Source organism: Scyliorhinus torazame, chromosome 16 (assembly GCF_047496885.1).
Source record: "Scyliorhinus torazame isolate Kashiwa2021f chromosome 16, sScyTor2.1, whole genome shotgun sequence".
NCBI lineage: Eukaryota > Metazoa > Chordata > Chondrichthyes > Carcharhiniformes > Scyliorhinidae > Scyliorhinus > Scyliorhinus torazame.
In genome coordinates this window covers 66,020,136-66,046,489 of record NC_092722.1, presented here as the reverse complement: position 1 = coordinate 66,046,489, position 26,354 = coordinate 66,020,136, and the positions used below count along the sequence as shown (strand labels likewise).

General features: G+C 49.2%; 1 protein-coding gene across 1 annotated transcript in view; it reads right to left on the bottom strand.

Annotated features, from left to right (window-relative positions):
* Window positions 1–1,191: 1,191 nt before the first annotated feature.
* LOC140392259 (uncharacterized) overlaps window positions 1,192–26,354 on the bottom strand; it is a 415,817-nt gene continuing 390,654 nt past the window's right edge. The window contains exons 45-49 of the mRNA XM_072477576.1: window positions 26,090–26,264; window positions 25,890–25,987; window positions 15,161–15,335; window positions 14,963–15,060; window positions 1,192–1,581 (exon numbers count right to left, since the gene is read on the bottom strand). Coding sequence (XP_072333677.1) covers window positions 14,970–15,060; window positions 15,161–15,335; window positions 25,890–25,987; window positions 26,090–26,264 — 539 coding nt within the window. The 3' untranslated portion in view covers window positions 1,192–1,581; window positions 14,963–14,969. The remainder of the gene's footprint in view (window positions 1,582–14,962; window positions 15,061–15,160; window positions 15,336–25,889; window positions 25,988–26,089; window positions 26,265–26,354) is intronic.

Here is a 26,354-nt window from a genome sequence, read left to right as displayed (position 1 = left end):
TTTTACAGAGTAGCCCAGTTGATGTAAATATGTATTTATATTTTCCTTCCTGTCTCAACTGGGACAGGAAATTTGATGGCCACTTGAAGGAACTTAACTTTCAAGGCATGGGGAGAGACCAGGGATTTGACACTCACTGCATTGCTCTGCAGAGTTAACATGGACTCAACGGATGAGATGGCCTTCTTCTGTGCCATAATGACTCTGTAAGAAGTCTTACAACACCAGGTTAAAGTCCAACAGATTTATTTGGAATCACTAGCTTTCGGAGTGCAGCTCTTTCATCAGGTGAGTCACTAACCTGATGAAGGAGCTGCGCCCCAAAAGCTAGTGATTCCAAAATAAACCAGTTGGACTTTAACCTGGTGTTGCAAGACTTCTTACTGTTCCCACCCCAGTCTGACACCGGCATCTCCACATCATAATGACCTCGACTCTATGAGTGCAGCTCCAGTGATGCTCAACAAGCTCAACACCACTCAAGACAAAGCCACCCAAACATCACTCCCTCCACCACCGCACAATGGCAGCAATATGTGTTATCTACAAGATTCATTGTTCCTTCAAGTGAACCTTCCAAAAATGTGACTCCTAACACCGAGAGGAGCAAGGGCACTAGATGCCTGAAAAAATCAGCACTTACATGTTTTCCTGTCGGGAAAGTAACTTGGAACTATATCACTGTTCCTTAACTGTCGCTGGATCAAAACTAAAATCCTGGAACTCTGTCCTGAACAACACTGTGGGTGTACCTGCACCGCAGGCTCTGCGGTGGTTCAAGAAGGTACTCACCACCACCTTCTCGAGGGTAAATAGGAATGGGAAATAAGTTATGGACTGGCCAGCGAAACCCACATCCCGTGAATGTATTTTTAAATAATTGTTCCTGCCATTGCTGCTTTTTTGGGGCCAGGGTAACAATATTGTTGGCGGGGGGGGGGGAGCTGTTGTCATGTTTGGGGTTGAAGAATGAGCAATTGTGTAGCAGTACTGAATGGTGGCACTGTTATACCATGTTCCTGCTGTTATGAATATGATTAATCCTCTTTCCTCCATAACTGGACTGTAAAAGCTTCTGTTAGGAAATGATACATATATTTACAGAAATCGGGTCCATGGAATATTCTAAGAATTACTTTCTAACAATAGTTAGATAGCAAAGTTTATTAATATTTTATTGATTTTTCTCACATGCAACAATTTGATAATTATAATAATTAGTAACTAAATGCATTCAGCTCCAAAAGTTCTGCTCCCTAATAGTTATCAATTACCAACATTTTTCAAAATGATATATATTTTACTGAATATTGAATTTCTATACAATTATGCAGGTTGTACAGTTCAACGTGATTAGTCAGGGACTGCAAGTCTATGTGATAGGTTTTCCCCCAAGTCATTGTGTATTGTTGTACCCCAGATCCAAGGTTTCCCCCAAGTCATTGTGTATTGTTGTACCCCAAATCCATTTGATAAATGTGATATGTACAGCAACTCTGCCAATTAAACAACCAAGTTCCAAAAGCATGTCTGGCTAGCTCCACATCCAGGTCCTGTGACTGCTTTTCCACTTGCTTGTTCCTAGAAAAAAAAGTGCAACATGCGATTAGGACCTTTCCATCTTTTTACAATCCAGGGTCGATGCTTGAGCAATACGACAGTTGCCACAGTGCCCTGCTGGAGCTGAAGAGTGATAAGCACAGGCCAACGAAATTGATTATTTGTCCCTAGTTGTAAATCACATTCTGACCACTAGGAAGAGCTCTGCACACATGCTTACACATGTTAGGCTTCCAAATAATTAACTTTTAATGTTTACACACAGGAAATGAGCAGCTGAAATGAATAGAAGCTGGGTTAAGTTCAGGATATATCAAGAAGGCATTTAAAAAACACAACTTTACAAATGCTTTGGTGTCAAATCATGGTGGAATGATCTCTAAACTTGTATTCTGCAGGGAGTTTTGCAGAAAAAAGGTTGGATAGATGGTCTGAGAAAGCAGGGCAGAGAGCAAGAGAAGTCTAGATTAAACTGCATTTATTTCAATGCAAGAGACCTGACGGGGAAGGGAGATGCACTCAGGGCAGGACTGGCAACTCAATGTTCCGGGGTACTGATGCTACAGGAAAGATAGAACAGGAGGTAAGAGAGGAGGGAGAGTTGCATTTTTTGATTAGGGAGAATATCACAGCAGTACTGAGAGGTGATTTATCCGAGGGTTCGCCCACTGAGTCTATATGGGTAGAACTGAAAAATAAGAATAGAGAGATCACTTTGATAGGATTGTACTACAGGTCGCCAAATAGTCAGCGGGAAATTGAGGAGATTACAGATAGATACAAGAAAAAAAGGGAAGTAATAGTTCGGGACATTAACATTACCAACATTACTGGGACAGTCATAGCATTCGGGGCTTAGGTAGAGAGAAATTTGTTGGGTGTCTGCAGGAGGAATTTCTCATTCCGTATGTGGATGGCCCGACTAGAGAGGGGGAAAACCTTGACCTCCTCTTGGGAAATATGGAAGAGAAGGTGACAGAAGTGTTAGTGAGGAATCACTTTGGGACCAGTGAACATAATTCCATTAGTTTTAAGATAGCTATGGAGAATGATAGGTCTGGCTCAATAGTTAAAATTGTAAATTGGGGCAAGGCCAATTTTGATGGTATTAGACAGGAACTTTCAAAAGTTGATTGGGGGAGTCTGTTGGCAGGAAATGACAGGAATAGGGACGGTTGGTAAGTGGAAGACTTTCAAAAGTGTGTTAATCAGGGTTCAGGATAAGCACATTCCTTTTAGAGTGAAGGGCAAGGCCAGCAGAAGTAGGGAAACCTCAATGATTCAGGATATTGAGGCCCTGGTCAAAAAGAAAAAGGAGGCATATGGTACCCATAAGCAGCTGGGATCAATTGGATCCCTTGAAGAGTATAGAGGTTGTCGGAGTAGAGTTAAGAGGAAATCAGGAGGGCAAAAAGGGGACACGAGATTGCTTTGGCAGATAAGGCAAAGGAGAATTCAAGGCGAGTGTGCGGACCAACACCACCGGCTCTGAATACTTCCTGCTGCACAGAGGCACAAGGCAGGGATGCCCACTGTCCCTGTTCTTGTTCGCCCTGGCAATCGAAACCCTGGCGACCGATCTGAGACACAAAAGAGTGGAAGGACATCTGAAGAGGAGGTAGAAGGCACAGGGTCTCAGTCTATGCAGATGACCTGCTCCTTTACATATCGGACCCACAGAACAGCCTGAAGGTAATCATGAAGCTGCTGGCAGAGTTCGGGGCCTTCTCGGGCTACAAACTCAATCTGGGCAAGAGCGAGGCATTCCCGGTGAACCCGAATGTGGGAGGGACAGAGCTGGGGGGTCTATCATTCAAACTAGCCCAAAATGAATTCTGCTACCTGGGGATCCAGATAGCCCATGACAGGACACGGATCCATAAATGGAACCTGACCAGTCTTGCCGAGGAAGTTAAAGAGGACCTACAGAGGTGGGATACAGAGATGGGAGGGTGCAGAAGATCATGATGAACGTGTTGCCGAGGTTCCTCTTCCTGGTCAGACCCATACTGATCTTCATCCCCAAGGCCTTTTTCCAAGGGATAGACAAAAGGATCATGACATTTGTGTGTCGGGAGAAAACCCAAGGATCCCCAAGTCTACATTACAAAGGAGGAAAAACATGGGCGTCCTGGCTCTTCCGAACTTGCAATATTACCACTGGCAGCCACAGCTGGGAGAGTGAGGGAATGGATAGGAGAACCGAGCACGGATGTGCAAGAAAATGACCCTCCGAGCCCTCGCCACGGCAACGTTCCAATCCCCCACCGGGGAAATACACACCCTGCCCAGTGGTGGTAGCCACATTGAAAACATGGAACCAGATGAGGCAACACTTTGGCTTAACCAAGATGTCCACCATGCCCCCATCTGTGGTAACCACAAATTCCTGCCAGCCATGCTGGATGCCACTTCTGAGATGTGGAGACAGGACAGGGGGACCCCAGCGATCAGAGACTTTTATATGGGGGACAGACCCGTGATCCTATACGAACTAATGGAAGGACTGGAGCTACCAAAGGGACAGGAGCTCCAACACCTACAAATCAACACTTTCTCCGCAAGGAGACAATGCAATATCCTAGGGCCCTAAGAGACGCTTTACTGGAGGAACTACTGGGCACGGACAGGAAGGAGAGGGGGAACTGTGGGGACATCTACATACGGCTGCAGGAAAGAGCAAGAACACCATTGGACGGCGCTAGGCCCAAATGGGAGGACAAACTCGGGACAGAAGCGGATTGGGGACTCTGGAACGAAGGAGAGCCAACTCCACCTTCTCCTGCGCAAGGCTAAGCCTCATGTAGTTTAAAGTGGTGCACTGAGCTCACCTAACCAGAACCCGAATGAACAGGTTCTTCTCGGACGTGGATGATAAATGCGAACGGTGCCAAGGAGGCCCGGCGAACCACGCCCACATGTTCTGGGTCTGCCCCAGACTTGGCGGATTCTGGACAGCCGTCTTCGAGGCGATGTCCAAGGTTGTGGGGGTGAGGGTGGAGTTGTGCCCGAGAATGGCAGTCTTTGAGGTTTCGGACCAGCCAAAATTACATATGGGAAAGCGGGCTGAAGCCCTGACTTTTGCTTCCTTAATCGGCTGGCAATCAGCAGCACCACCCACATCTTCAAACTGGCTGGCAGACCTGTCGGAACTTCTCCACCTGGAGAAGATCAAGTACACCATCCGAAGATCAGACGAGGGCTTCCACAAAGAGTGGGGGCCATTCATCAGCCTGTTCCAGGACCTGTTCGAAGCCAACAGTGACGAGGGAAAAAGGGGGAGAGGGGACTGACGAGCGCAGACAGGATCCCACAAAGCAGAGAGGAACGGGGGGGGGGGGGAAGGCAAGGAAGGAACCCAGAGAAATATCAGAGAGGGACATGGGAAAAAGAGGGAGGAGGGGTGGGGGCAGGGTGCAGGGAGCTCCCCCCCACCTCTGACTAGTGGCCTTGTAGTAGCCTGACCAGACTTACTGGCTACCGCATGGTGTTTGTGCTTGCTAGCTCATGGACTCCGACTGTCTCAGTAGCTGGGTCCCGATAGAGCGGGAAACCTAGAGCCCTCTGGCTTTATTGTGGTAGTGTCCTGTCTGGTGATTGGCTGTGCTGTGTTGTATGCTTACTGGTCATCCTATGTATCAATCACTGCCTGTCTGCACCTCATTATACACATGAGTGGATATTATGACATCTCCCCCCTTTTTTTTTGAGTTAAATAAATACTGATGTGTGTATACATATATATATATGCCTGACTATATACAAACCGTGATTGAACAAACGTATATACATGGGAAGGTGTCGATAGTGCAGATACATGGCAAACTAAGCAATATTTACAAGAGTTAAGTCAATGGATTCAGTCACAAAAATTTACAAAAGTTAAGTCTACAGATTCAGTCTTTGTGATGGGCGACAAATTCTTGTCGATCGCCGCAGAGGTGGATCAGGAGCCGCCTGCACGTGGATGGGTGGGATCGCTGCCATCGCGGTGGTCGCGTGGGCCGGCAGGTTCGCTGGCAGATCGGTGGCCTCGTGGCAGGGTATGTTCAGAGGAAGCATGATAGCCGGCGGAGCACTGCGGTCAGGTGGTAGGCGTGGAACTCTTCGCAATGCCCGTCTGTTGCGCCATAGCAGGGAGCCATCAGCCATGCGAACAATGAAAGACCTCGGGGCAACTTGTTTGATACCAACATCTGTGGCTGACCAACCGCCCTCAGGCCACTGGATGCGAACATGATCGGCTGGAGCTAGCTCAGGTAAATCCGTGGCATGAGCATCATATATGACCTTCGGTTGGGCCCGGGACTGTTGCACTTTTTGTAGTACCGTGAGGTGGTCAAGGTCTGGAACATGGATGGCTGGAACTGTGGTCCTCAGAGTGCGATTCATGAGCATCTGCGCTGGAGACAACCCAGTGGACAGTGGGGTTGCCCTGTTTGCCAGCATTGCCAGGTTGAAGTCGGAGCCTGAGTCTGCAGCTTTGCACAGAAACCGCTTGACAATATGGACCCCTTTCTCGGCCTTCCCGTTTGATTGCGGTAGTGGGGACTGGAGATAATGTGACGGAAGTTGTAGGACTATGCAAAATCAGACCATTCTTGGCTGTAAAAGCATGGACTGTTGTCGCTCATTACCGTGAGCGGTATTCTGTGCCTGGCGAACATTTCTTTGCAGGTTTTGATGACCGCCTTCGACGTGAGGTCGGACTGTTTCACCACTTCTGGGTAACTGGAGAAGTAATCGACCAGGAGTACGTAGTCACGCCCCTTGGCGTGAAAAAGGTCCATACCTACTTTGGACCACGGAGAGGTCACAATCTCCTGCTGTTGCAGTGTTTCCTTGGGTTGAGCCGGTTGAAACTTCTGACAGGTGGGGCAGTTGAGGACCGTGTTGGCAATATCCTGGTTAATACCCGGCCAGTAAATTGCCTCCGAGCTCTGCGTCGGCATTTCTCAACTCCTAGGTGACCCTCATGGAGTTCACCCAGCACCATAGCCTGCATGCTTTGAGGAATAACGATCCTGTCGAGTTTCAGAAGCATTCCCTCCACAACCGTCAGCTCGTCTTTAACATTAAAGAATTGGGGACATTGTCCCTTCTGCCAGCCATGGGTAAGGTGCTGCATCACACGCTGCAGTAAAGGATCCTTGGCCGTTTCCTCACGAATTTGGACCACCCGTTCGTCAGAGGCTGGGAGGTTGGTGGCACACAATTGCACTTGCGCTTCTATGTGGCAGATTAAGTCACCTTGTTCACACGGTGTGGTGATGGACCGGGATAGGGCATCTGCAATGATCAGCTCATTGCCTGGCGTGTAGACAAGTTCGAAGTCATAGCAGCGGAGTCGAAGAAAAATTCGCTGTAACCGAGGTGTCATGTCATTTAAATCCTTCTGGATTATGTGGACTAGAGGCCTGTGGTCCGTTTCCACTGTGAATTTTGGCAGGCCGTAAACGTAGTCATGAAACTTGACTATTCCTGTCAGGAGACCCAGGCACTCCTTTTCGATCTTGGCATACTGTTGCTCAGTGGGCTTCATGGCCCTGGAGGCATATGCCTCTGGGGCCCAGGACGAGGAGTTATCTCGATGGAGGAGCACCTCCCCAATGCCGTCCTGGCTTGCATCAGTTGATATCTTGGTTTCCTTGGTTGGGTCGAAGAATGCTACAACTGGGGCTGTGGTGAGCTTTGCTTTCAGCTCACGCCATTCCGCTTCATGCGTGGGCAGCCACTGGAATTCCGTTGACTTCTTGGCGAGATGGCGGAGGGCCGTGGTGTGGGATGCCATATTGGGAATGAATTTCCTGAGAAAGTTGACCATCCCGATGAAGCGGAGGACCGCCTTCTTGTCCTCCGGGGTCTTCATGGCGTTGATCGCCAAGACCTTGTCGGCATCTAGCCGCACACCTGCCGCGAGATGTGGTCGCCTAGAAACTTTATATCAGATTGACCAACTGAGCATTTGGCCCTGTTGAGCTGGAGACCATGTTCATAAATTCGCTGGAAGACCTGCTTGAGGCGAGTGATGTTGTTCCTGGGGCGTTGTGGACCAGATGATCACGTCGTCCACGTATACTCGTACCCCCTCGATGCCCTCCATCACCTTCTCCATGATGCGATGAAACACTTCGGAGGCAGATATGATACCAAAAGGCATGCGGTTGTAACAGTAGCGGCCGAACGGGTTGTTGAAGGTGCATAACATGAGACTGGACGCGTCCAGCTGTATTTGCCAAAAACCCCGGGAGGCGTCCAGCTTAGTGAAGAATTTGGCTGGTTAACTCTTCACGCTTCGGGATCGGGTAGTGCTCCCGCATGATGTTGCAGTTTAGATCCTTGGGATCAATGCAAATGCGGAGCTCTCCTGATGGCTTCTTTACGCAGACCATGGAGCTGACCCAGTCTGTTGGCTCCGTGACCTTCGAGATGATGCCCTGGTCTTGGAGGTCCTGTAGTTGCTTTTACAGATGATCCTTGAGGGGTGCCGGCACCCGGCGTGGTGCATGGATTACAGGGATGGAGTTCGGCTTGAGCAGTATTTTGTATCGGTACGGGAGTGTGCCCATTCCATCGAATGCACTGCGGTACTGAGTGATAATGTCGTCTATGTCGGCTTGCAAATTTCCATCTGCGAGGCCGTCGCCGGTGACGACGATATGGTGTGGATTCGCTGAACCAGATTTAGGAGCTTGCAGGCGCGAGCACCGAGCAGGGACGCCCTGTCAGGCCTGACGATTTCAAATCGTAACGTTGCCTTGATCGCCTTGTTGGATACTCCTAGTTGACACAAGCCACTGGCAGCTATGGCATTGCCATTGTAGTCAAGGAGCTGGCAGGCCGGTGGAAGAATGCTTGGTCGGGCCCGGATGGTGTCGAGGTCGGATTGTGAGATGAGGTTCGCAGACGCGCCGCTGTCCAGTTTAAATCGGATGCGAGCCTTGTTAACTGTGAGGACAGCACACCACTCGTCGTCAGGATCCACACTTAGGATCGAGAGGCGTTGCGCAGGTGTAGTGGAGGCCAGCTCATGTGTGGTTACGATGCCCACCCGATATGGAGACTTGAGGCAGTCAGCATCAGGGTCCGTTGGGCTGTAGAGATCAGATTCTGGCATGCTTTGTTGTATTGAACGGATACTTCTGCGCCGCAGCTGGGATCGCTGGCTGCTGAGCGGTGGAGCGGATCTGCAGAGGGCTGCGTAGTGGCCAAGCTTGCCACACTGGAGACATGGGCGTCCTCTTGCTGGACATTGCCGCTTTAAATGGGCAGAGCCACAATTTGGACACGTCATGACGCTGACGTCAGCGCGATCCGTGCGCCATCGCGCAGTGCGGTCGGCCAACGTACGCACCTGCGCAGTCGGGTTTTCGGTCTCGTCGTCCACTCGGTCGTGGCGCGCATGCGCAGGAATCCGAGAAAAATGCGCAAAACGGCCACTCTCCTCAATGCTCAGGCCCTGCATCTGTGCAATGGCCTGCACCCTTTCTACCTCGTGGGAGGCCAGCTATGCAGTTTCTGCCGCCCTGATGTGGGAGTAACGATTCTTGGCATGCTCATGGGCAACGCATGTCTCGATAGCGACAGAGAGGGTCAACTGTTTGATTTTAAGGAGCTGCTGCCGCAGGGAGTCGGAGTGGACCCCGAAAACGTTCTGATCCCGGATCATGGAATTCGCCGTCGAGTCATAGTTACATGACTGCGCTAGGATGCGGAGATGGGTCAAGAAGGACTGAAAAGGTTCATCCTTACCCTGAAGCTTCTGCTGGAAGATGTACCGTTCAAAGCTCTCATTCATCTCAATGTCGCAGTGGCTGTCGAACTTCAGCAGGACTGTTTTGAATTTCGTTTTGTCTTCACCGTCGGCGAACATAAGCGAATTGTAGATATGGATGGCGTGGTCCCCCGCAGTGGAGAGAAATAGCGCAATCTTCCTGGCATCCGATCCTGCCTCAAGGTCGGAGGCCTCGGTGTACAAGAGGAACTTTTGCTTGAAGATTTTCCAGTTGGCGCCGAGGTTGCTGGAGATGCGGAGTTGCAGAGGAGGCTGGATGTTTTCCATTTCGCTGGATGGCTGCTTGCTGGTCGATGCTGATTCACTCGAGGTAGGTCCGTCAAGATCAATATCACTCTGGTACCATGATGTGTTAGACAGGTTGGTTCGATGTGGACTGCACTCGTTGCAGGTAAGTTAGAAACAGATGTCTAACACAGGAGAAGTTTTATTCAACTAGATGAACTGCTGTACATATTCAGCTGTAGGTCGACACTATACTGATCTGACTAGTGACCTTGTCGTAGCCTGACCAGACTTACTAGCTACCGCATGGTGTTTGTGCTTGCTAGCTCGTGGGCTCTGACTGTCTCAGTAGCTGGGTCCCGAGAGAGCGGGAAACCTAGTGCCCTCTGGCTTTATAGTGGTAGTGTCCTGTCTGGTGGTTGGCTGTGCTGTGTTGTATGCTTACTGGTCATCCTATGTGTCAATCACTTCCTGTCTGCATCTCATTATATACATGAGTGGATATTATGACAGATACGTCACTCAGGCCAGATGGATTTTTTTCTGAGGCTACTGAATGAGATCAGGGGGGAGATAGCAGATACTCTGAGGATGATTTTCCAATCCTGACTAGATACAGTGGAGGTACCAGAGGACTGGAGAAATGCAAACGTGGTCCCATTGTTTAAAAAGGGATGGAAGTAAATGCCAAACAATTATAGGTCAGTGAGACTTATGTCGGTGGTGGGAAAATCTCTCAATCCTGAGAGATAGGATACTGTAACATAGAAAGGCTTGGACTAGTCAGGGATAGTCAGCATGGATTTGTTAAAGGAAGGTCTTGCCTCACAAATTTGATTGAATTCTTTGAGGAAGTGACAAGAAGGGTTGATGAAGGTAGTGCAGTAAATGTTGTGTACATAGATTTTAGCAAAGTACTTAACAAAGTCCCACATGGCAGGTTGGTCAAAAAAGTAAAAGCCCAAGGGATACAGGGCAATGTGTCAAACTCGATAAAAAATTGACAGGAAGCAAAGGGCAATGGTTGATGGCTGCTCGTGCAAATGGAAAGTTATTTCAAGTAGTGTTCCAAGGGCTCGGTGTTGGGCCCCTTACTATTTGTGTTATATATTAACCATTTGGACGTGAACCTGGGGGGCATGTTTGGGAAATTTGCAGACGACTCAAAGATTGGCTGAGTGGTAGACAATGTAGAGCGCAGCTATAATCTCCAAAATGAAATAGATAGAGTGGCCGATAAAATAGCAGATGGAATTTAACACAGAGAAGTGTGAGGTCATGCACTTAGGGAGGTCAAACAGTAGGGGAAAAAAATAAATAGGAATATACAAATAGGGGTCGGTGAATGAGAGACCTTGGCGTACAAGTACACAGGTCCCTAAAGGCAGCAGTTCAAGTCGACAACATTGTAAAGAAAGCATATAGAATACTCTCCTTCATCGGCAGAGGTTTAGAACATAAAAGTAAGAATTGTATAAAATAATGTTAGAATTGTATATAATACCAGTGAGGCCACAACTGGAATATTGTGTGTAATTCAAGTCACCATAGGAACGAAGTTATTGCTCTGGAGAGAGTGCAGAAGAGGTTTACAAGAATGTTGCCAGAGCTAGAAAAGTGTAGCTACGAGAAGAGATTGGATAGGTTGGGGTTATTTTCCTTGAAACAAAGAAGGCTGGGGGTGACTTATATAATCATTATTATTGTCACAAGTAGGCTTACATTCACACTGCAATGAAGTTACTGTGAACAGCCCCTAGTTCACAGCCCTTTCTAAAGTGTCAGATGAAGTTCGACGCACAGAATTGTGAGGTAATTCATTTTGGCAGGAAGAATGTGGAGATAAAAAATAAAGTAAAGGGAGAAACTCGAAAGGAGGTGCAGGAAGAGTGGAACCTCAGTGTAGGTGTACATAAATCATTGAAAATGGCAGGGCATGTTGGGAGAACAGTTAAAAAGAGCAATCCTTGGGAAAAATCTTGAAGTGTGGTAGCGAGTGGGAATTACCACAAGCTTCCCGGCGCTCGGCCCACCAATGGCGGCATCGTAATTCAACATTAATTGGTCCACTTAACGAGGCCTCATGGGCTTCTTCTCACCGCAAATGAAGGCTCGTCAGCTGATTCGCCGGGACCACACTCGCTAGCCTCCCGCTCACAGGTTCGAGCACCACTTAAGCTGCATTTGGTCAGACAACCCCAGCCAGCCCGCAACAATGACGTCGAGGAGACCAGCTTCAAGATTCAGGGTTGCTGACCTGGGGTGGCTCCTGGAGACGAGGTGGAGACCAGGAGAGCTGTTCTGTCTGAGGGCCCTAGTGGGTGAGCCACAAGGCAGCCAGTGCTGCCTAGGATGAGGTGGCGGCAGCTGTCAGCTCAAGGAGTATGACCAGGAGGACTGGTCTGCAGTGCAGGAAGAAAGTCAACGATGTACACTGGGCAGCTCAAGTGAGTAGGCACCAGCTCCTCATCAACCCCCCCGCCGAAGGAAGCACCCACCCCCCCCCAACTCCCTATGCTACCCCCAGCCCTCCCTCTCCCCTCCCTCTCAAGCCCCCCCCCAGCCCCACCTTCACACCCCTCTCCCGCTACTGTGAACCACGCATGTGGCTAACGATGCCCTTTCTGTGTCTCCTTAGGAAAAGCTCTCACATAATCACCTGGAGAGTGTCCAGACCGGCGGAGGGATGCCAGGCATAAGAATACTCACCTCCTTCGAGGAGCAGGCCTGGAGGTGACTGGGGTGGCCAAGAACTGGTCAATCAGCCATGCGGAGGCTGGCAGATGCCGCAGAGGTGAGGAACCACCGGGCTCCACTGAGAGGACCTGTTAAACTTGAGTTGTTATTGCCTTACTGACTGACCCATCCCTCCCACTAACCACATGTCCATTCTCCTGCAGGTCCTCCAGCCGACGGAGCCGGCCCATCCTGGGCGACACTCTCTCCTGAATCCAAGAACACCTCGGAGGAGATTGTGGTTATGGCACAGCTGTCATCCCCAACCCCCACCAGCGCAGATACATACACCTCGGTAGAACATGTTAGTGGACAGGCTTCTGGAGCACAATCTGGTGAGCACCACACTGCTGATGACGCACATCTGGTGGAGGCAGGAACCCCCAGGCTAAACAGCAATTGGAGGTCTGCTGGATCCCAGGACCTGGGTGGGTCCCAGCCTAATGCTGAGCCTGTGGTACAGAGTTACCCGGAGCAGAATGAGACGATAGGGTGCAACCTGGGTGTTCACGGGGAGATGTCAGCGTCACTCCAGCAGACTCATAGTCGATTGGAGGAGTTCCAGAGGCTACGGGCGTAGGAGATGTCATCGGCAATGCATGGCACTGCTAGGGTGGTGACCGCAGTGGATAGCCTGGTGCACGACGTCGGCACCATGAGTGAAGGTGTCCAAAGACGTAGCGCTGTCGGTGATGGCCATGGCTGAGGGTCTCGGCAGGATGTCTGACACGCTGGGGGATGTCACCCAGCACCTGGCCGACCTTGATGCGATTCCCACATATGTCCCACGCTCAGATGGACATGGCCGAGACGCTGCAGAGCTTGTCCCAGTCGCAGGTGGACATGGCTGAGGAGTTGCAGAGCATGGCCCAGTCGCTGAGGGCATGCAGACCATGCGAAAACCTCCAGGGCTGGCAGAGCCAGATGATATAGGGGCAGCCGGGGCTCAAATCAGTGCCCCTCTGTCCCAAGGTGGACCTACCGATCGGGAGGAGGGGTTGCCGGGTGCCAAGCCAGACCCATCCCATGGAGTGGTAATGTTAGGCACCAGTTCCCCTGGGTTCCACCCCTCTGATGAGGTCGCATCTCGCAGTCAGCAGACAGGACAGGCCGCATGGCTGTACATGTTCCGCTGACAAGTGAGCTGGAGCTCTCGGAGGACCCCCGCCAGGGGCATCGACGGCCACAGGACGAGGTAAGCAGCCGGCTGCCTCCACCTCTGATGTGCATCCTGGGGAAACACCAAGATGCAGTGGTAGAGTTGAAGGGCCAAGCAGGTCGAGGACCACTGAGGGCACCAGAGCCAGGGTGGGGCGGACAGGTAGGGGGTGGAGGGCGACACCATTGGGAGTAGGGTTTGTACAACACATGAAACACCTTTTTGTAAAACCATTATGATGCCTCTGCCACTTTCTTCTGCAATGCGGGCTGACCCCTGTACCCTTTGCCCATCTCCCCAGCGCAGCCCCCCCATGGCGGCCCACCCCAGCAGGGCTTGCCACCCCACTGAGCACTGGGAGGACAAGCCCAGCGCCCTCAGGCTCTTTGCCTGTGAGCAAAGATGGCTACTCACCTCCTCAGCTCCCCACAGAAGCCCTTCCGCCAGATTCACGTTTTTAAAAAGGAGTACTAATCGGCGCAAGCGTGAGCAAATGCTGGGAAGGCCGCTGAATGACGGGAGGCTGTTAGATATGGGATCGCTCTTGTTAATTGTATGGAAATGAGGCTTAAGTGGTGATAATTGCTTCCGATCTCACCTCTGGGAACGGGAATCACAAACTGTTTGGCATCTGGCGCGGATCTCGTTTTTGGCCTCCCCCACTACTCACCGGCCTCATTACGCTTGAGCGAGAGCATAACAAGGCTATAGAATCGCGCTCACAATATCATAGACATTGAGGGCAGAAGTAAGGAGGTCATGTTGAACTTGCATAGTTAGGTCTCATCTGGAGACTGTGTCCAGTTCTGGGCAGCATACTTGAGGAAGGGTGCGAGGCATTGGAGAGAGTACAGAGGAAATTCACAAGAATTAAATTGGAGAGGTTGGGTCTGTGTTCCTTGGTGAAAAGAAGGCTCAGGAAGATTTGATAGAGCAATTGAAGATGCTGAGGAGTAATGACAGGGTAAATAGTGAGAAACTGTTCCCTCTCAAGCCAGCATCAAGTGTTTGAGGGCACAAAATAATTGGGAAAAGGAGTAAAAGTGATCTGAGGAAATGTTTTTTCACCCAGAGGGTGGTTGGAGTCTGGAACGACCTTCCTGAGAGGGTGGTGGAGACAGGTTCGATCGAGGTATTCAAAACGGAATTAGATTCCTATTTAAAAATAAATAATGTGCAAGGTTACAGGGATAAGGTAGGGGAATGGGATGAGGTAGAATGCTCTTTCAGCGAGCCAGTGCAGACCCGATGGGCCGAATGGCCTCCTTTTGCACTGTAAAGATTCTGTCAGATGCATTCAGTGCCACAGGAACCTGGATTCCAGAAATGGGTGAGGGAGAGGGACATGATGGAGGATGTACTCAAGCATTTTTCAGGTCTCTCCTGCCCACATCCACTGATAGGTATACGCGAGAAATCCAAGTTATTATTTTCAAAGTGGGAAGTAACACTCTATAAATAAACTTTTCCAAATATCCAATACTTACAGAAAGTTTAAGGGCAAATAAATCGTATTCTGTAATCGTTACAGAGCTCAGTTGTTTGGTCCTTATTCAAGCAGACAAATCCAGTCAAAGTACTGCACCTATTAATACAATTCGGAAAGGGGGTGATAATGTGATTGGGAAAACAATTCATGCTCTTTAAAATGAAATCAAACTACGATGACAGGAATAGCTATTTACTCAGTAACAATGTCTCCAGTGCTTGAGGGTGGCAGTCCAGACACCGTCTGTACTTCACAGCCAATTGGGTTATTGCAGATCTGAGTAGGATATTCTTTCCGAAGATTCTCAAGATCCTCGAAATCCCCAGTTCCTGATGGGTCATCACGATCAAACCATGGAGTTCTCTTAGTGCCTGGATAAAGGAACAAATAAGATGGAATTGAAGGTTCTTTACTGCTGCAGAATTGAAGCACAATGCAATAATAATTGGACCCTTTCTGGTAGAAATCTATTGAACCCACTGTTGGTCACGTAATGTGGGATAGAGTTCAAAGTGCCTGATGGGAGAGTAGACTCGAAGAAAAGGGAAGATATCTGCTGATGGATTTGAGAATAGGGATATATTTTCTGGAATGGGAGGATATCCTCCCACCATAGACATGCTGAATCCATGGATGTTCTGACCTCAGCAAAATTTGCATAACTTTGGTGAACTCTCCAGCCTTTACCCAAGTATCCATCATTTGAAGATTGGTTTTACATGGCCAAGTGGAACCTGTGCTGTTGAAGTAGTTCAATAAAGTATTGTTCACAGCATCAACTTCGGCATCATTATCTGCGCCCAACATATACTGTAAAATCTGGGCAACTGAAACTGGCCCCTCGTAACACGACATATCAGAACAAATACCTGGGGCTGGAATTTCCGCCGGTGGGATGCTCCATTTTGCTGGCAGCTCGGGTTTTCCCGACAGCGTGGGGCTGCCCCACAATGGGAAACCCCATTGACCAGCCGGCGTAATGGAGCACCCGCCGGCAAGGTGAAACAGAAATGTGGCGCGAAGGGACGGAGAATCCAGCCCCAGGTTTCGTATTTATATTCTCCGACCCCTCCTTTTCACATCATATTAATGTAACAGTGGGTGTCACGGTGGCACAGTGTTTAGCACTGCTGCCTCACAGCGCCAGGGACACGGATTTCAAACTTGGGTGACTGACTGTGTGGAATTTGCATTTTCTCCCCGTGTCTGTGTGGGTTTCCTCCGGGTGCTCCGGTTTCCTTCCATAGTCCAAAGGTGGATTGGCCAAGCAAAGTTGTCCCCTAATGTCCAAAGGTGTGCAGATTAAGTGGGGTTATGGGTTACGGGGATAGAGCGTGGGAGTGGGCCTAGGTAGGATGCTCATTCAGAGGGTTGGTGCAGGCCCAATAGGCTGTGTGGCCTCCTTCTGCAGTGTAGGGATTCTATGATCTTCTATGATTCGATGACTATTGCTGAAAAGAGAGACATGTTGCCAAAGCTTTTCATCTTTCACTCATCAGGAAAAACACAAGAATGACAAATTTCAAATGATCACAAGTTATAGTATAAGAGAAAAGGGTGTTGATTGGTTGGCATGTGAGATCCTTATTGACCACGGCATTGCCATGGAGAAATTAATGAGAAACCATAGGTTCCTTAAGTTTGGATAATTTCAAAAGGGTGCAAGATTTGAACATATTATTTTTGTTTGTAAAGAATGGGTCCCTGTTATAAATGTATGTTGTTTCTAACAAGTCTAAATGAGCCACGTTATAAGCTTGACTGATCATCTTAAGTTGATTGTTAGTGTAGCTATTAGCGCACTCAGGATTGTTTCAGTAAGTGCTGCCCAATCTAACGGCAGAACTTTAGTGTTGGGTACTGCAAGTGTGGGCTGATCGAGCATGGTCTGCCCTCTGCCTATTACAAACAACCAAAGGAACATGCCGGGGGGGGGGGGTGGGTCCCTCGAAAATGACGGGGGTGAACGATTGTACCGGGATAAGCACGTCATGTACACTGCCCGGGTACCGGGCGCAGTTGTGCAGGATCTTCATTTAGTGGTCGCAGACCACCTGAATGTTCATGGAGTAGGATCCCCTTCCTGTTTATGAACACGTCCCTGTTCTCCGTTGGTGGCTGCATGGTGACGTGAACCCCATCGATCGCACCCTATACCATGGATATCCTGGCCACAGCTGCAAATCCCACTGCCCGGGCATTCTGGTGGGCGCGGTCGACAGGGAACTGAATGTAGCGGTCTGCGATGTCACACAGGATGTCAGTCACTGTATGGAGGCACCTGTGCACCAATGCCTGGGAGATGCTGGACAAGTCCCCGCTCGGCGACTGGAATGACCCCGTGGCATTAAGGTTCAGGGCCACCGTAACCTTGACGACCACCAGGATAGCATGTCCTCCCCCAGTTCCACGCGATGCCCGGTATGCCATCAGGTGACAGATATGGGCGACGGTCTCCTCCTGCATGTCCTGTCCGGCAGGTCCTTGAAGGACATGCGACGCCGGTAGACACGAGGCCTCATCGGGCACCACCTCCTCCACCTCCCTATCCACATCGGTATCCCCATCCTGTGCCTCGCCATCGTCGCTATCCTCCTCCTCCTCCTGCGTCTGTCGGGTGGGCGGCCCTGCAGCTTGAGCGGGTGCCACCTGGCCCTCTGCAGCCCGTCCCTCTGCTGCAGCCGCCGCTGCCGCCGCCTGCGCCGACGCTGCCACAGGGCTGCATGCAGGACAGCGGCCCCCGCCACGGCGGCCAGCATCGCTGGCTGGTGCCCAAACATCATGATCTGCAGGGGGTGGGGTTGACAACAGGTTTAACCATGGTGCATGGCCCCCTCCGCAACCATATGCCATGGGCTACATGGTCGCCCTTATTGGACAGTTGCGCCACGCTTGAGCCACACACACGCATGCACACCCAGCCCTGGCCGCAACCTCTGTGCCCCGACTCCTGTTGCCCGTCCCTCCTGATAGTGCCGCCGTTGGATGGCAGTGCCCTCATTGGGGGATGCCATGGGTGACCTACCCGCCGGTGGGCGCCGTTGGCTGGGTGGCTTGCCCCCCGTGGGAAGCGGGGGAGTCCGGCACCCATCCGCACGGCTGCGGGCTTGCGCCCAGCCAGTGCCCAGGGTCAGTGCCCATCAGTCTGGCCACCATAATGACGGCCGTGGCTTAACCGCTCTGCCGTTAGGCGGGCCATTCCTGGCTGGCGGGGCTGTCTTCCCCACCTCCCCCGAACCTGGAGGCCCTCCCCCCGTCACCCCCTTGCCCCCCAGCCACGGCCGTGCCTGTCCCGCCACCCGTAGGTCCACCCACGCCGACCCCTCACCACCTTATGCCGGATCGTGAGCCAGCACGACTGGCTCACGATTTTTAAAAGCAGGTTAGAACGGGCCGCAGAATCACCGGGGTCCCGGAGAATCGCTAAACGGATGCCTGCTGGCGATTCTCCGTGCCGCTCGGCGCCGAGCACGACCACGCCGGTTTAGCTTGTTGGCAGAATCGCGAACGCCGTCGGACCGTCGTTGCGCACAATACCTCGGGAACGGAGATACTCCGAACTGGCGCGGGCTAGAGAATCCCGCCCCTTGTTGTTTGATTATAAGCGCCTAAGAACTGTGTTGAATAACACCTGAAAGGCAGACTCTTGTGCTCATCGTAACCAAAATTAATAAATTGTTGTAGGTCAGGATAACTCCATAATATACTTTGGTATTTTCTAAACCCTGCCCCAAGGTGAGAAAATGGCCCTTGAATGCATTGATGTTCTCCACTCCATATGTCAAGAGTTCCATATTATAACTGCTCTCTGAGGAAAGAACACTTTGTTGGATTTACTAGTATCTATCATATATGTATTACGTCCACTATTGGACTCCCCACAAGTGGGAAGATCTACTCTAGATTAACCTTATCCAATTCTGAATATGAGTTAGAGCAAAGGGAAATATTTAGATACATGCAGCTTTGAGACTTTGCCAGAAAGGAGATGCAGAGCTTCTCGCTAGAGCTGGCCTCCACATTGCTGGAGGAGGTGCTGGCGACAGGGGGACTGGAGAAGGAGGTAGTATCAGCAGTTTACGGGGCTAATTTGGAAGAGGAGAAGGCACTGCTGGATGGGATCAAGGCAAAGTGGGAGGAAGAGTTGGGAGAGGGTATGGAGGAGGGGTTCTGGTGTGAGGTGCTACGGAGGGTGAATGCCTCCACCTCGTACGTGAGATTGGGGCTGATACAGCCTGAAGGTGGTATATAGAGCACACCTCACAAGGGCGAGGATGAGTCGGCTCTTTGAGGGGGTAGAAGATGTGTGTGAACATTGCGGGGGGGGGGGGGGGGGTTGGGGCCCGCAAACCACGTTCATATGTTTTGGTCCTGTTCAAAGCTGGAGGACTACTGGAAAGAGCTATTTAGGGTAATCTCTAAAGAAGTGCACGTGAAACTGGACCCGGGCCCTCGGGAGGCCATATTCGGGGTGTCGGACCAGTCGGGGTTGGAAACGGGTGCGGAGGCAGATGTTGTAGCCTTTGCCTCGATCACCCGAAGGCAGATCCTGTTGGGATGGAGATCAACCTCTCCACCCTGGCGAGGCTGGGGGACCTGCTGGAATTCATGACTCCTGGGAAGGTCAAATTTGAACTGAGGGGAAGGATAGAGGGGTTCTAAAATTCATGGGCGTTATTCATTATGCACTTTCGAGAATTGGATCACATCGAACATTAGGGGGGAGGGCGTATGTATGTGTTAATGGTGACTATGGGTGATTCCTGATTCCTTTTTGTCATTTGTTTATGTTAACATGCGGGCTAATGTTTGGGGTTTGGTGGGAGGATGGGATTGTTGTCATTGATATGGGTATTGACATTACATTCGTTACTGATTATTATTTATTGTTGGTGGGTGTAGATTTGGGAGAAAATGTAAAAATGGAGAAAAATATATATATATTTTTTCAAACTTGGTTTAGCACAGTGGGCTAAACAGCTGGCTTGTAATGTAGAACAATGCCAGCTGCGCGGGTTCAATTCCCGTACCAGCCTCCCGGAACAGGCGCCGGAATGTGGCGACTAGAGGCTTTTCACAGTAACTTCATTGAAGCCTACTTGTGACAATAAGTGATTATTATTAATTCTTTTGTAATTAAAAAAACCTCAGTAAGAGCAACTCTGTTTTATATCAAGAGAAAAGTGCCTCAGTGTGTTAGTCTTTCTTGATAATTGGATTTCCTCGTTTCTGGTATCATCTTTATAAATTCCTTTTAGCATTTTTCCAATGTTTCTATATCTTTTTTGCAATATTGAGATCCAAGCAGTGCATAGTACCATTGTTACTCTTTACATTCAATATCATTTCTCTGTTCTTGAATTCTATTCTTCCAGAAATTGTTTAATTGTCATGGAAGACTGTGGGTGCCCCAAATCATTTATTTTCCAATTAAGGGCCAATTTAGCGTGGCCAATCCACCCACCCTACACATCTTTGGTTTGTGGGGGTGAGATCCCCCACACGGGGGAGACACGGGGAGAATGTGAAAACTCCACATATAGTGACCCGGGGCTGGGATCGAACATGGGTCCCCGGTGCCGTGAGGCAGCGGTGCAAACCACTGCACCACCATGCTGCTCTCAGTTCTTTTATTCACATAACTAACTACACATGTTATATAACATCAGGACAGAACTAATGCCCCCCCTCTTAGATTCTTCTCATTCACCTCTCTCTGAGTGACATGATTATAATATAGCTGCTTACCCACAAGTTTAGTACTTGTTAATATTATAGTGTTAGAGTTATCCCTTTATGTTATAAACTCCAAGGCTATGTTTGTTTTGTGAGGGCCACAAATAATCCCAGCACGAGTTTGTAGATTCAAACAGAAAGTAACATTATTTACAACTATATATACACTGCAGCAGTAGTACACCACTGCTTCCTACTTTAGCCGGTACCACACTGGCCAGCTCTATTTATACAGGTGAAATTGCTAATGATTTCCCCACCCCCCTCATTGGGGGAGCTCACATTCCAACCGAGTAGCTCACACTCTGAGGCATTGGAGAGGAATCTGTATCTGAGCTCCAGCTGCTTCTGGTGTTAACTCTGCTCCCTGACCTGGTGTGTTATTCTGTATCCTGGCTGCCTTTTCTGGACTTTGATGCCTAGACTATGGCAAGGGTGAACGGTGCTACAACCAGTTGGATGGAGGAGAAGTTGCTTGCAGGGGAAAGAGAGGATGGACTTGCCTGCCTGGGACTCGTACTTGTTACCTTGCTGCCTTTCTGCTTACTGGCTGGCAGTGGAGCATGGGGCAGATTTTGTTTGGCTTCGGGCCAGGCTGAAAGAGGGGGAGAAAGGACTCGTTTTTGCAGTTTTGGACTGGTTAGTGTCGGAGACCGGATGCCGAATCTGTGAGAGCAGCGGGGTGGTGGCCCAATTAACTATGTGGACTGTTTGTACTGATGTTAGTTTTGTTTTATTGTTGGGGAATTGTATGGTTATTATTGTATTTTTGTTGTGTATTGTCATTTTGGACCTAGCGACTGGGTGCTCACCAGTTGTGGCCCTCCTGCTTCTGTGCATTGGCGGTTGAGGAGTCCTTCCTGGTGTGAATGAGGGAGAGAGGTGTTCTGTCTCTCTCTCCGCAACCACACGCTGCCTCTCCTTTTCTGGTGGACTGTGCTGCTTGGGGGTGCCTCTTCCCCGACGTGAGGCCGTTGCTAGAGACGGGGGGGGTGGGAGAAGGGAGTGTGCACTGGCTTGAGTGCTGGCGGCTGTGCCTCGTACTTAATTGTTTGTTGAGTTTCTAGTGGTTGCTCTGTATTTTTGTAAAGGGGGTTCTCTCCCTCTCTCTTCTGCCATGCCCCATAGTGGTGTGTCCTTTTCCGGTGGTCTGCGCTGCTCGTTTGGACACCTTTTCATCGCTGTAGGGCTACCGTTGGGGCGGGAGGGGGCAGAGGTGGCCGAATGCTGGCTTTGCAGCTGGTGGTTTGTTTACAAGAACTGTTTTGGATTGAACTGTGCCCCTTCTTGGAGGCGGGGGTGGGGGGGGAGAAGGGGTGTGTTTTCTCTCTCTCACATCGTGCCCTGCACCGATGTGTCCTTTTCCAGTGGTCTCTGTTTCTCGTCTGGGAGCCTTCACGCTGATGTGGGGCTACCGTTGGGGCCAGGGGGTGGAGGTTGTGTGCTGGCTTGAGAGCTGGTGATTTTGTATTTTTTTGGTGTCTTGTAAATGCTTTTCGCATATTACTGATTTTCGTGATTGTTTTGAACACATTTGTATTCTTTAGTTGTTAATAAACTTAAAATATTTCCTGGGATAACTAATAGGCCCCAGCCAATAGGATTCAGGCAGGTTATAATATCCCTCCCCCCAAAGTCCGAGGAATCTACCGAACACCCTGGGGTTGGAGGGTGTCAGACATGTCACCCTACCGAGCACCGGCCCATGATAGGCCGGTCTTCACAAACCGAAAAGGGTTCCACTCAATGAACATGCAGCTGGTGTGTAACCATGAGCTGCACATCATGCACATCTGCGCCCGATACCCAGGCAATGTGCACAATGCCTTCATGCTGGCACACTCGAAGGTTCCTGACACCTACCAGGCGCCCCCTGGGTGAGGGTTGGCTCCTGGTTGACAGGGGGTATCCGCTACGGTAATGGCTTATGATGCCTATCTGGAGGCCACAGACCGACATGGAGACCTTTACAAGTTGCCATGCTGTGACCAGGCGTGATCGAGCGGTGCTTCAGCATCCTGAAAATGCAGGTCAGGCGCTTAGATTGCTCTGGAGGGGCCATCCAGTATAGAGGGAAGAGTCTCCACATTGTGGTGGCCTGCTGCGTCCTCCGCAACATCGTGCACCAGAGGGGCGACATGTTGGAGGGGCGTGATGAACGCCAGGCCTTGTTCGACAATGAGGCTGTGGAGGAGGGCCAGGTTGGACTGGGCAGGCCTGGGCTGGATTGCGCGGTACACTCTAATCGCCTCCATGTTCACTGACTAGGGGGACTGGCCGACGGCATGAACATTCCATCCTCCCTACCCGGCTGACCACCCCCTCCCATGACCACCCGTTCTACCTATCCTATGTGCTGCAACCGTGCCATCTTAACTGGTGTCTACCTTTCTGGCCTTACGGGCCCAAACGCTACATCCAGGTGGATCCCGAGCCAGTACATCAGGGGTGGAGGCGGCCTGCTGCGAATCCTGCCGTGACCTTTTGCGCACATTTCTACTCGTTAACCCCATGAAGTTGGCTGAACATATTAAATGTAGGATGTTCAAGAAGACACATGGATAAGGAGCATTCACTTGACCGCTGATCATCCGAGCAATTCAATTACTACACTCAAAGGACTCATATAGAGGTATAAAGTGAGCAGGGCAAAGAGACAAGCATCCATCACAGTAACAAGCCTTGTTCCTGTAATTCCAGAGATATCTTCTGACCTGTAGATACCATTATAAGAACCTCAGTAGCCCAGGGATCACTCAAGGATATACACCTATCTCACTTATTTCACTCCCAAGGAAAGTATGCAGATAATTAATTGGAGGAAGTTGCATTTTACTGCAGAAGAAACACATGTTTTTTAATAAATAACTTGTAGATATTTACATTGAACTTTGATGTTTTACTGGCTACCTAGCTGCCACAGCAATGAAACTTAAAAGCCTCATCATCACCTACTGCTCTGGCCCCTTCCTGAGCCTTTCTTTTGCCCAACAAAATTGGGCAGCATAAAACAGACAAATACAATTTTAGGCACACTTTTGAACAAATTAGAAGCTGAATTTTAATTATTTCAATTGTCCTGTTTATTGGTTGATTTGCCTCCTTGTAAAGGCTGGTCATTGTCCCATTATATTTTAGTTTGACTGCATTGCGTGACATTTGAAAAGTGATAACAAATTTGGCTCCAGGAAATATTCCTGTTCAGCCAGGATTCTCCCATGCAATATGGAACAGCACTAAATTCACTGTGTATCTGTGGACTAACATAGAATAAATGTTTCCACCTTCCACTGTGCCTCTAGAAACCTGCTTAATGTCATTCCAATACTTCCACATAACCTGTATTTAACAACTTGGAATCTCACAATGTCCGTTTCAATGGATAATTAACAAGAAAGCTTAATTAAAAAGGAAAAACAGAAGCATCTGCAAGTGAAGAAAGCTTTTTTGGAATTTTGTGGTCATATTCGTATGAGGTATCAATGTTTAGAAAATGGAACGCGTTGTTCCATTTTCAGGTGAGTTGTGGTGAATGGTTGGTCATTGTTCTGTACAATAAGTTTGATTTCTTGCCAGCTTCAGAAGGAAGAGATGACCAGCAAAACATTTGCTCACACAGTACCACTTTGAAGCTGTGCTTCACAGACAACATCAAACCCCGGGTCTGGCAGCACCATGGTCAGTTACCTGTACAGTTCGGACATTCCTTACTGATGTCATTGAAGAAACCTCATGGTTTGCGTAGGCAATGGTCTGCAGAACCGCATGGCCCCACAAAATCTATATCGACCGTGTAGCGGCAATTTGAAACAGTGCTACACAAACAAATTTCAGTTCTGAACTCCATCCTCTTTTATACTTTCAAAGTCAGACTCCATTCATTGTACATTTGAGACAATAGAGGGAATATTTTCATAGATAGATAGAATTTACAGTGCAGAAAGAGGCCATTCGGCCCATCGGGTCTGCACCCTATCTAAGCCCACATCTCCACCCTATCCCTGTAACCCGATCTTACCTTTTTGGACACTAAGGGCAATTTAGCACGGCCAATCCACCTAACCTGCACATCTTTGGACTGTGGGAGGAAACCGGAGCACCCAGAGGAAACCCACGCAGACATGGGGAGAACGTGTAAACTCCACTCAGACAGTCACCCAAGCCGGGAATCGAACCTGGGACCCTGGAAATGTGAAGCAACTGTGCCAACCACCATGCTACCGTGCCGCCCATTTTGTTATGCATTTGTACCTGTTGGAATCTTGGCTGAAAATTATTACTTTTATTTTGGATATTTATTTCAAGACTGATAGACTAAAACCAGGCTTTCATGTTTCATGTTGTCCCATTGTGGCTGCAGCTCAGGGCTTGATGTCTCAATGCTCCATCAAACAGCATGTGAGGTGTTCTCATGATAACTTGCCAAAAAAATGCCCTGAGTTTACCCTTGGTACCAGATTCCATACTGCAGTGTTTCTGTCCTGCAATGATTTCGCACTCTGTCAACCAAGGATGGGATTACAGATTCCCCAGTCATACAGATTTGGGTTGGAGAGGCTTCCAGAAAGTCAGCAGAGGGATGTATGAGTTTTCCTTTTGGTGAGAAATAGGCTTAAAATGTGATGCAAACAATGATCCGCAGCTCAACCGTTAAAGGAGATTGGGAGGGTTGAGTTGTGAGCAGAAAGGTGGGTACCTTTTAGAGTTGTGGAAGCTAAAGGTAGGGTTGTAATCACAATGCATGGGAGAAATGGTAGCAAACAGGGGAGGGGTGTACTAGCTGGCATTATGGCATTTTGTTTTAATGCTGGTTGTGGAGGATTATTTTGGACTCACCTTATTTGTTGAGGATTTTTGTGGTCCGTTGCCTGTTGGGTTACAAGAGATTTTCTGAATGCAGTTGGCCCAGCTGCAGCTACATTCAGGGCAGCCTAATATTCCAGAGATCCTTCAAGAAGGTTGGGCCCCTTAATTGAATATGCAAAATGCTGATGCCTGGCATGGACACTGTTCACCTATCATTCTGTCTACATCGGTATGGCGAATTTGTAACGGCGTACATCTCTTACTCAACATACAGGGAGCACAGGAAGTCTTTTTGTGGGCACTGCATGGAAAATCTCAAGAGTAATGTACTCACTGTGGAAGATAACAGTGAACAAATGACGTTCACAATGCTCTCTACTTACAAAAGGTTTCAGGGCAGATAAATCGTATTTTGTAATCTTCACAGGTCCTAACTTTTTGCTCTGCATTCACACAAGCAAATCCAAAAGAAGCACTGCACCTGTTTAATGCAGAACAGGAAGGTATGAATACACGGCTATTTAATTAATATGAATGAAAATAAAAAAAGACATGAAAGTAAGTTGAGGGAATTGTTACTTACTCAGAAATTGTGTCTCCAGAGGTTGCGGCGGGAATTCCTGATACTGTCTCTACTTCACAGGCGGTCGGGTTGCTACAGAGCTGACCAGGATATTCTTTAAGGAGATTCGCAAGAGTTTCATAATCCCCTTTTCCTGATGGATTATCTCGGTCAAACCATTTGGTTTTGCAATTACCTGGTTAAAGGAGCAAACAAAATATACATCATAAACAGCATCTTTGAAGATGGAAATGAAGGATGTGGTTTTTCAGGCACAGTGTCTTTG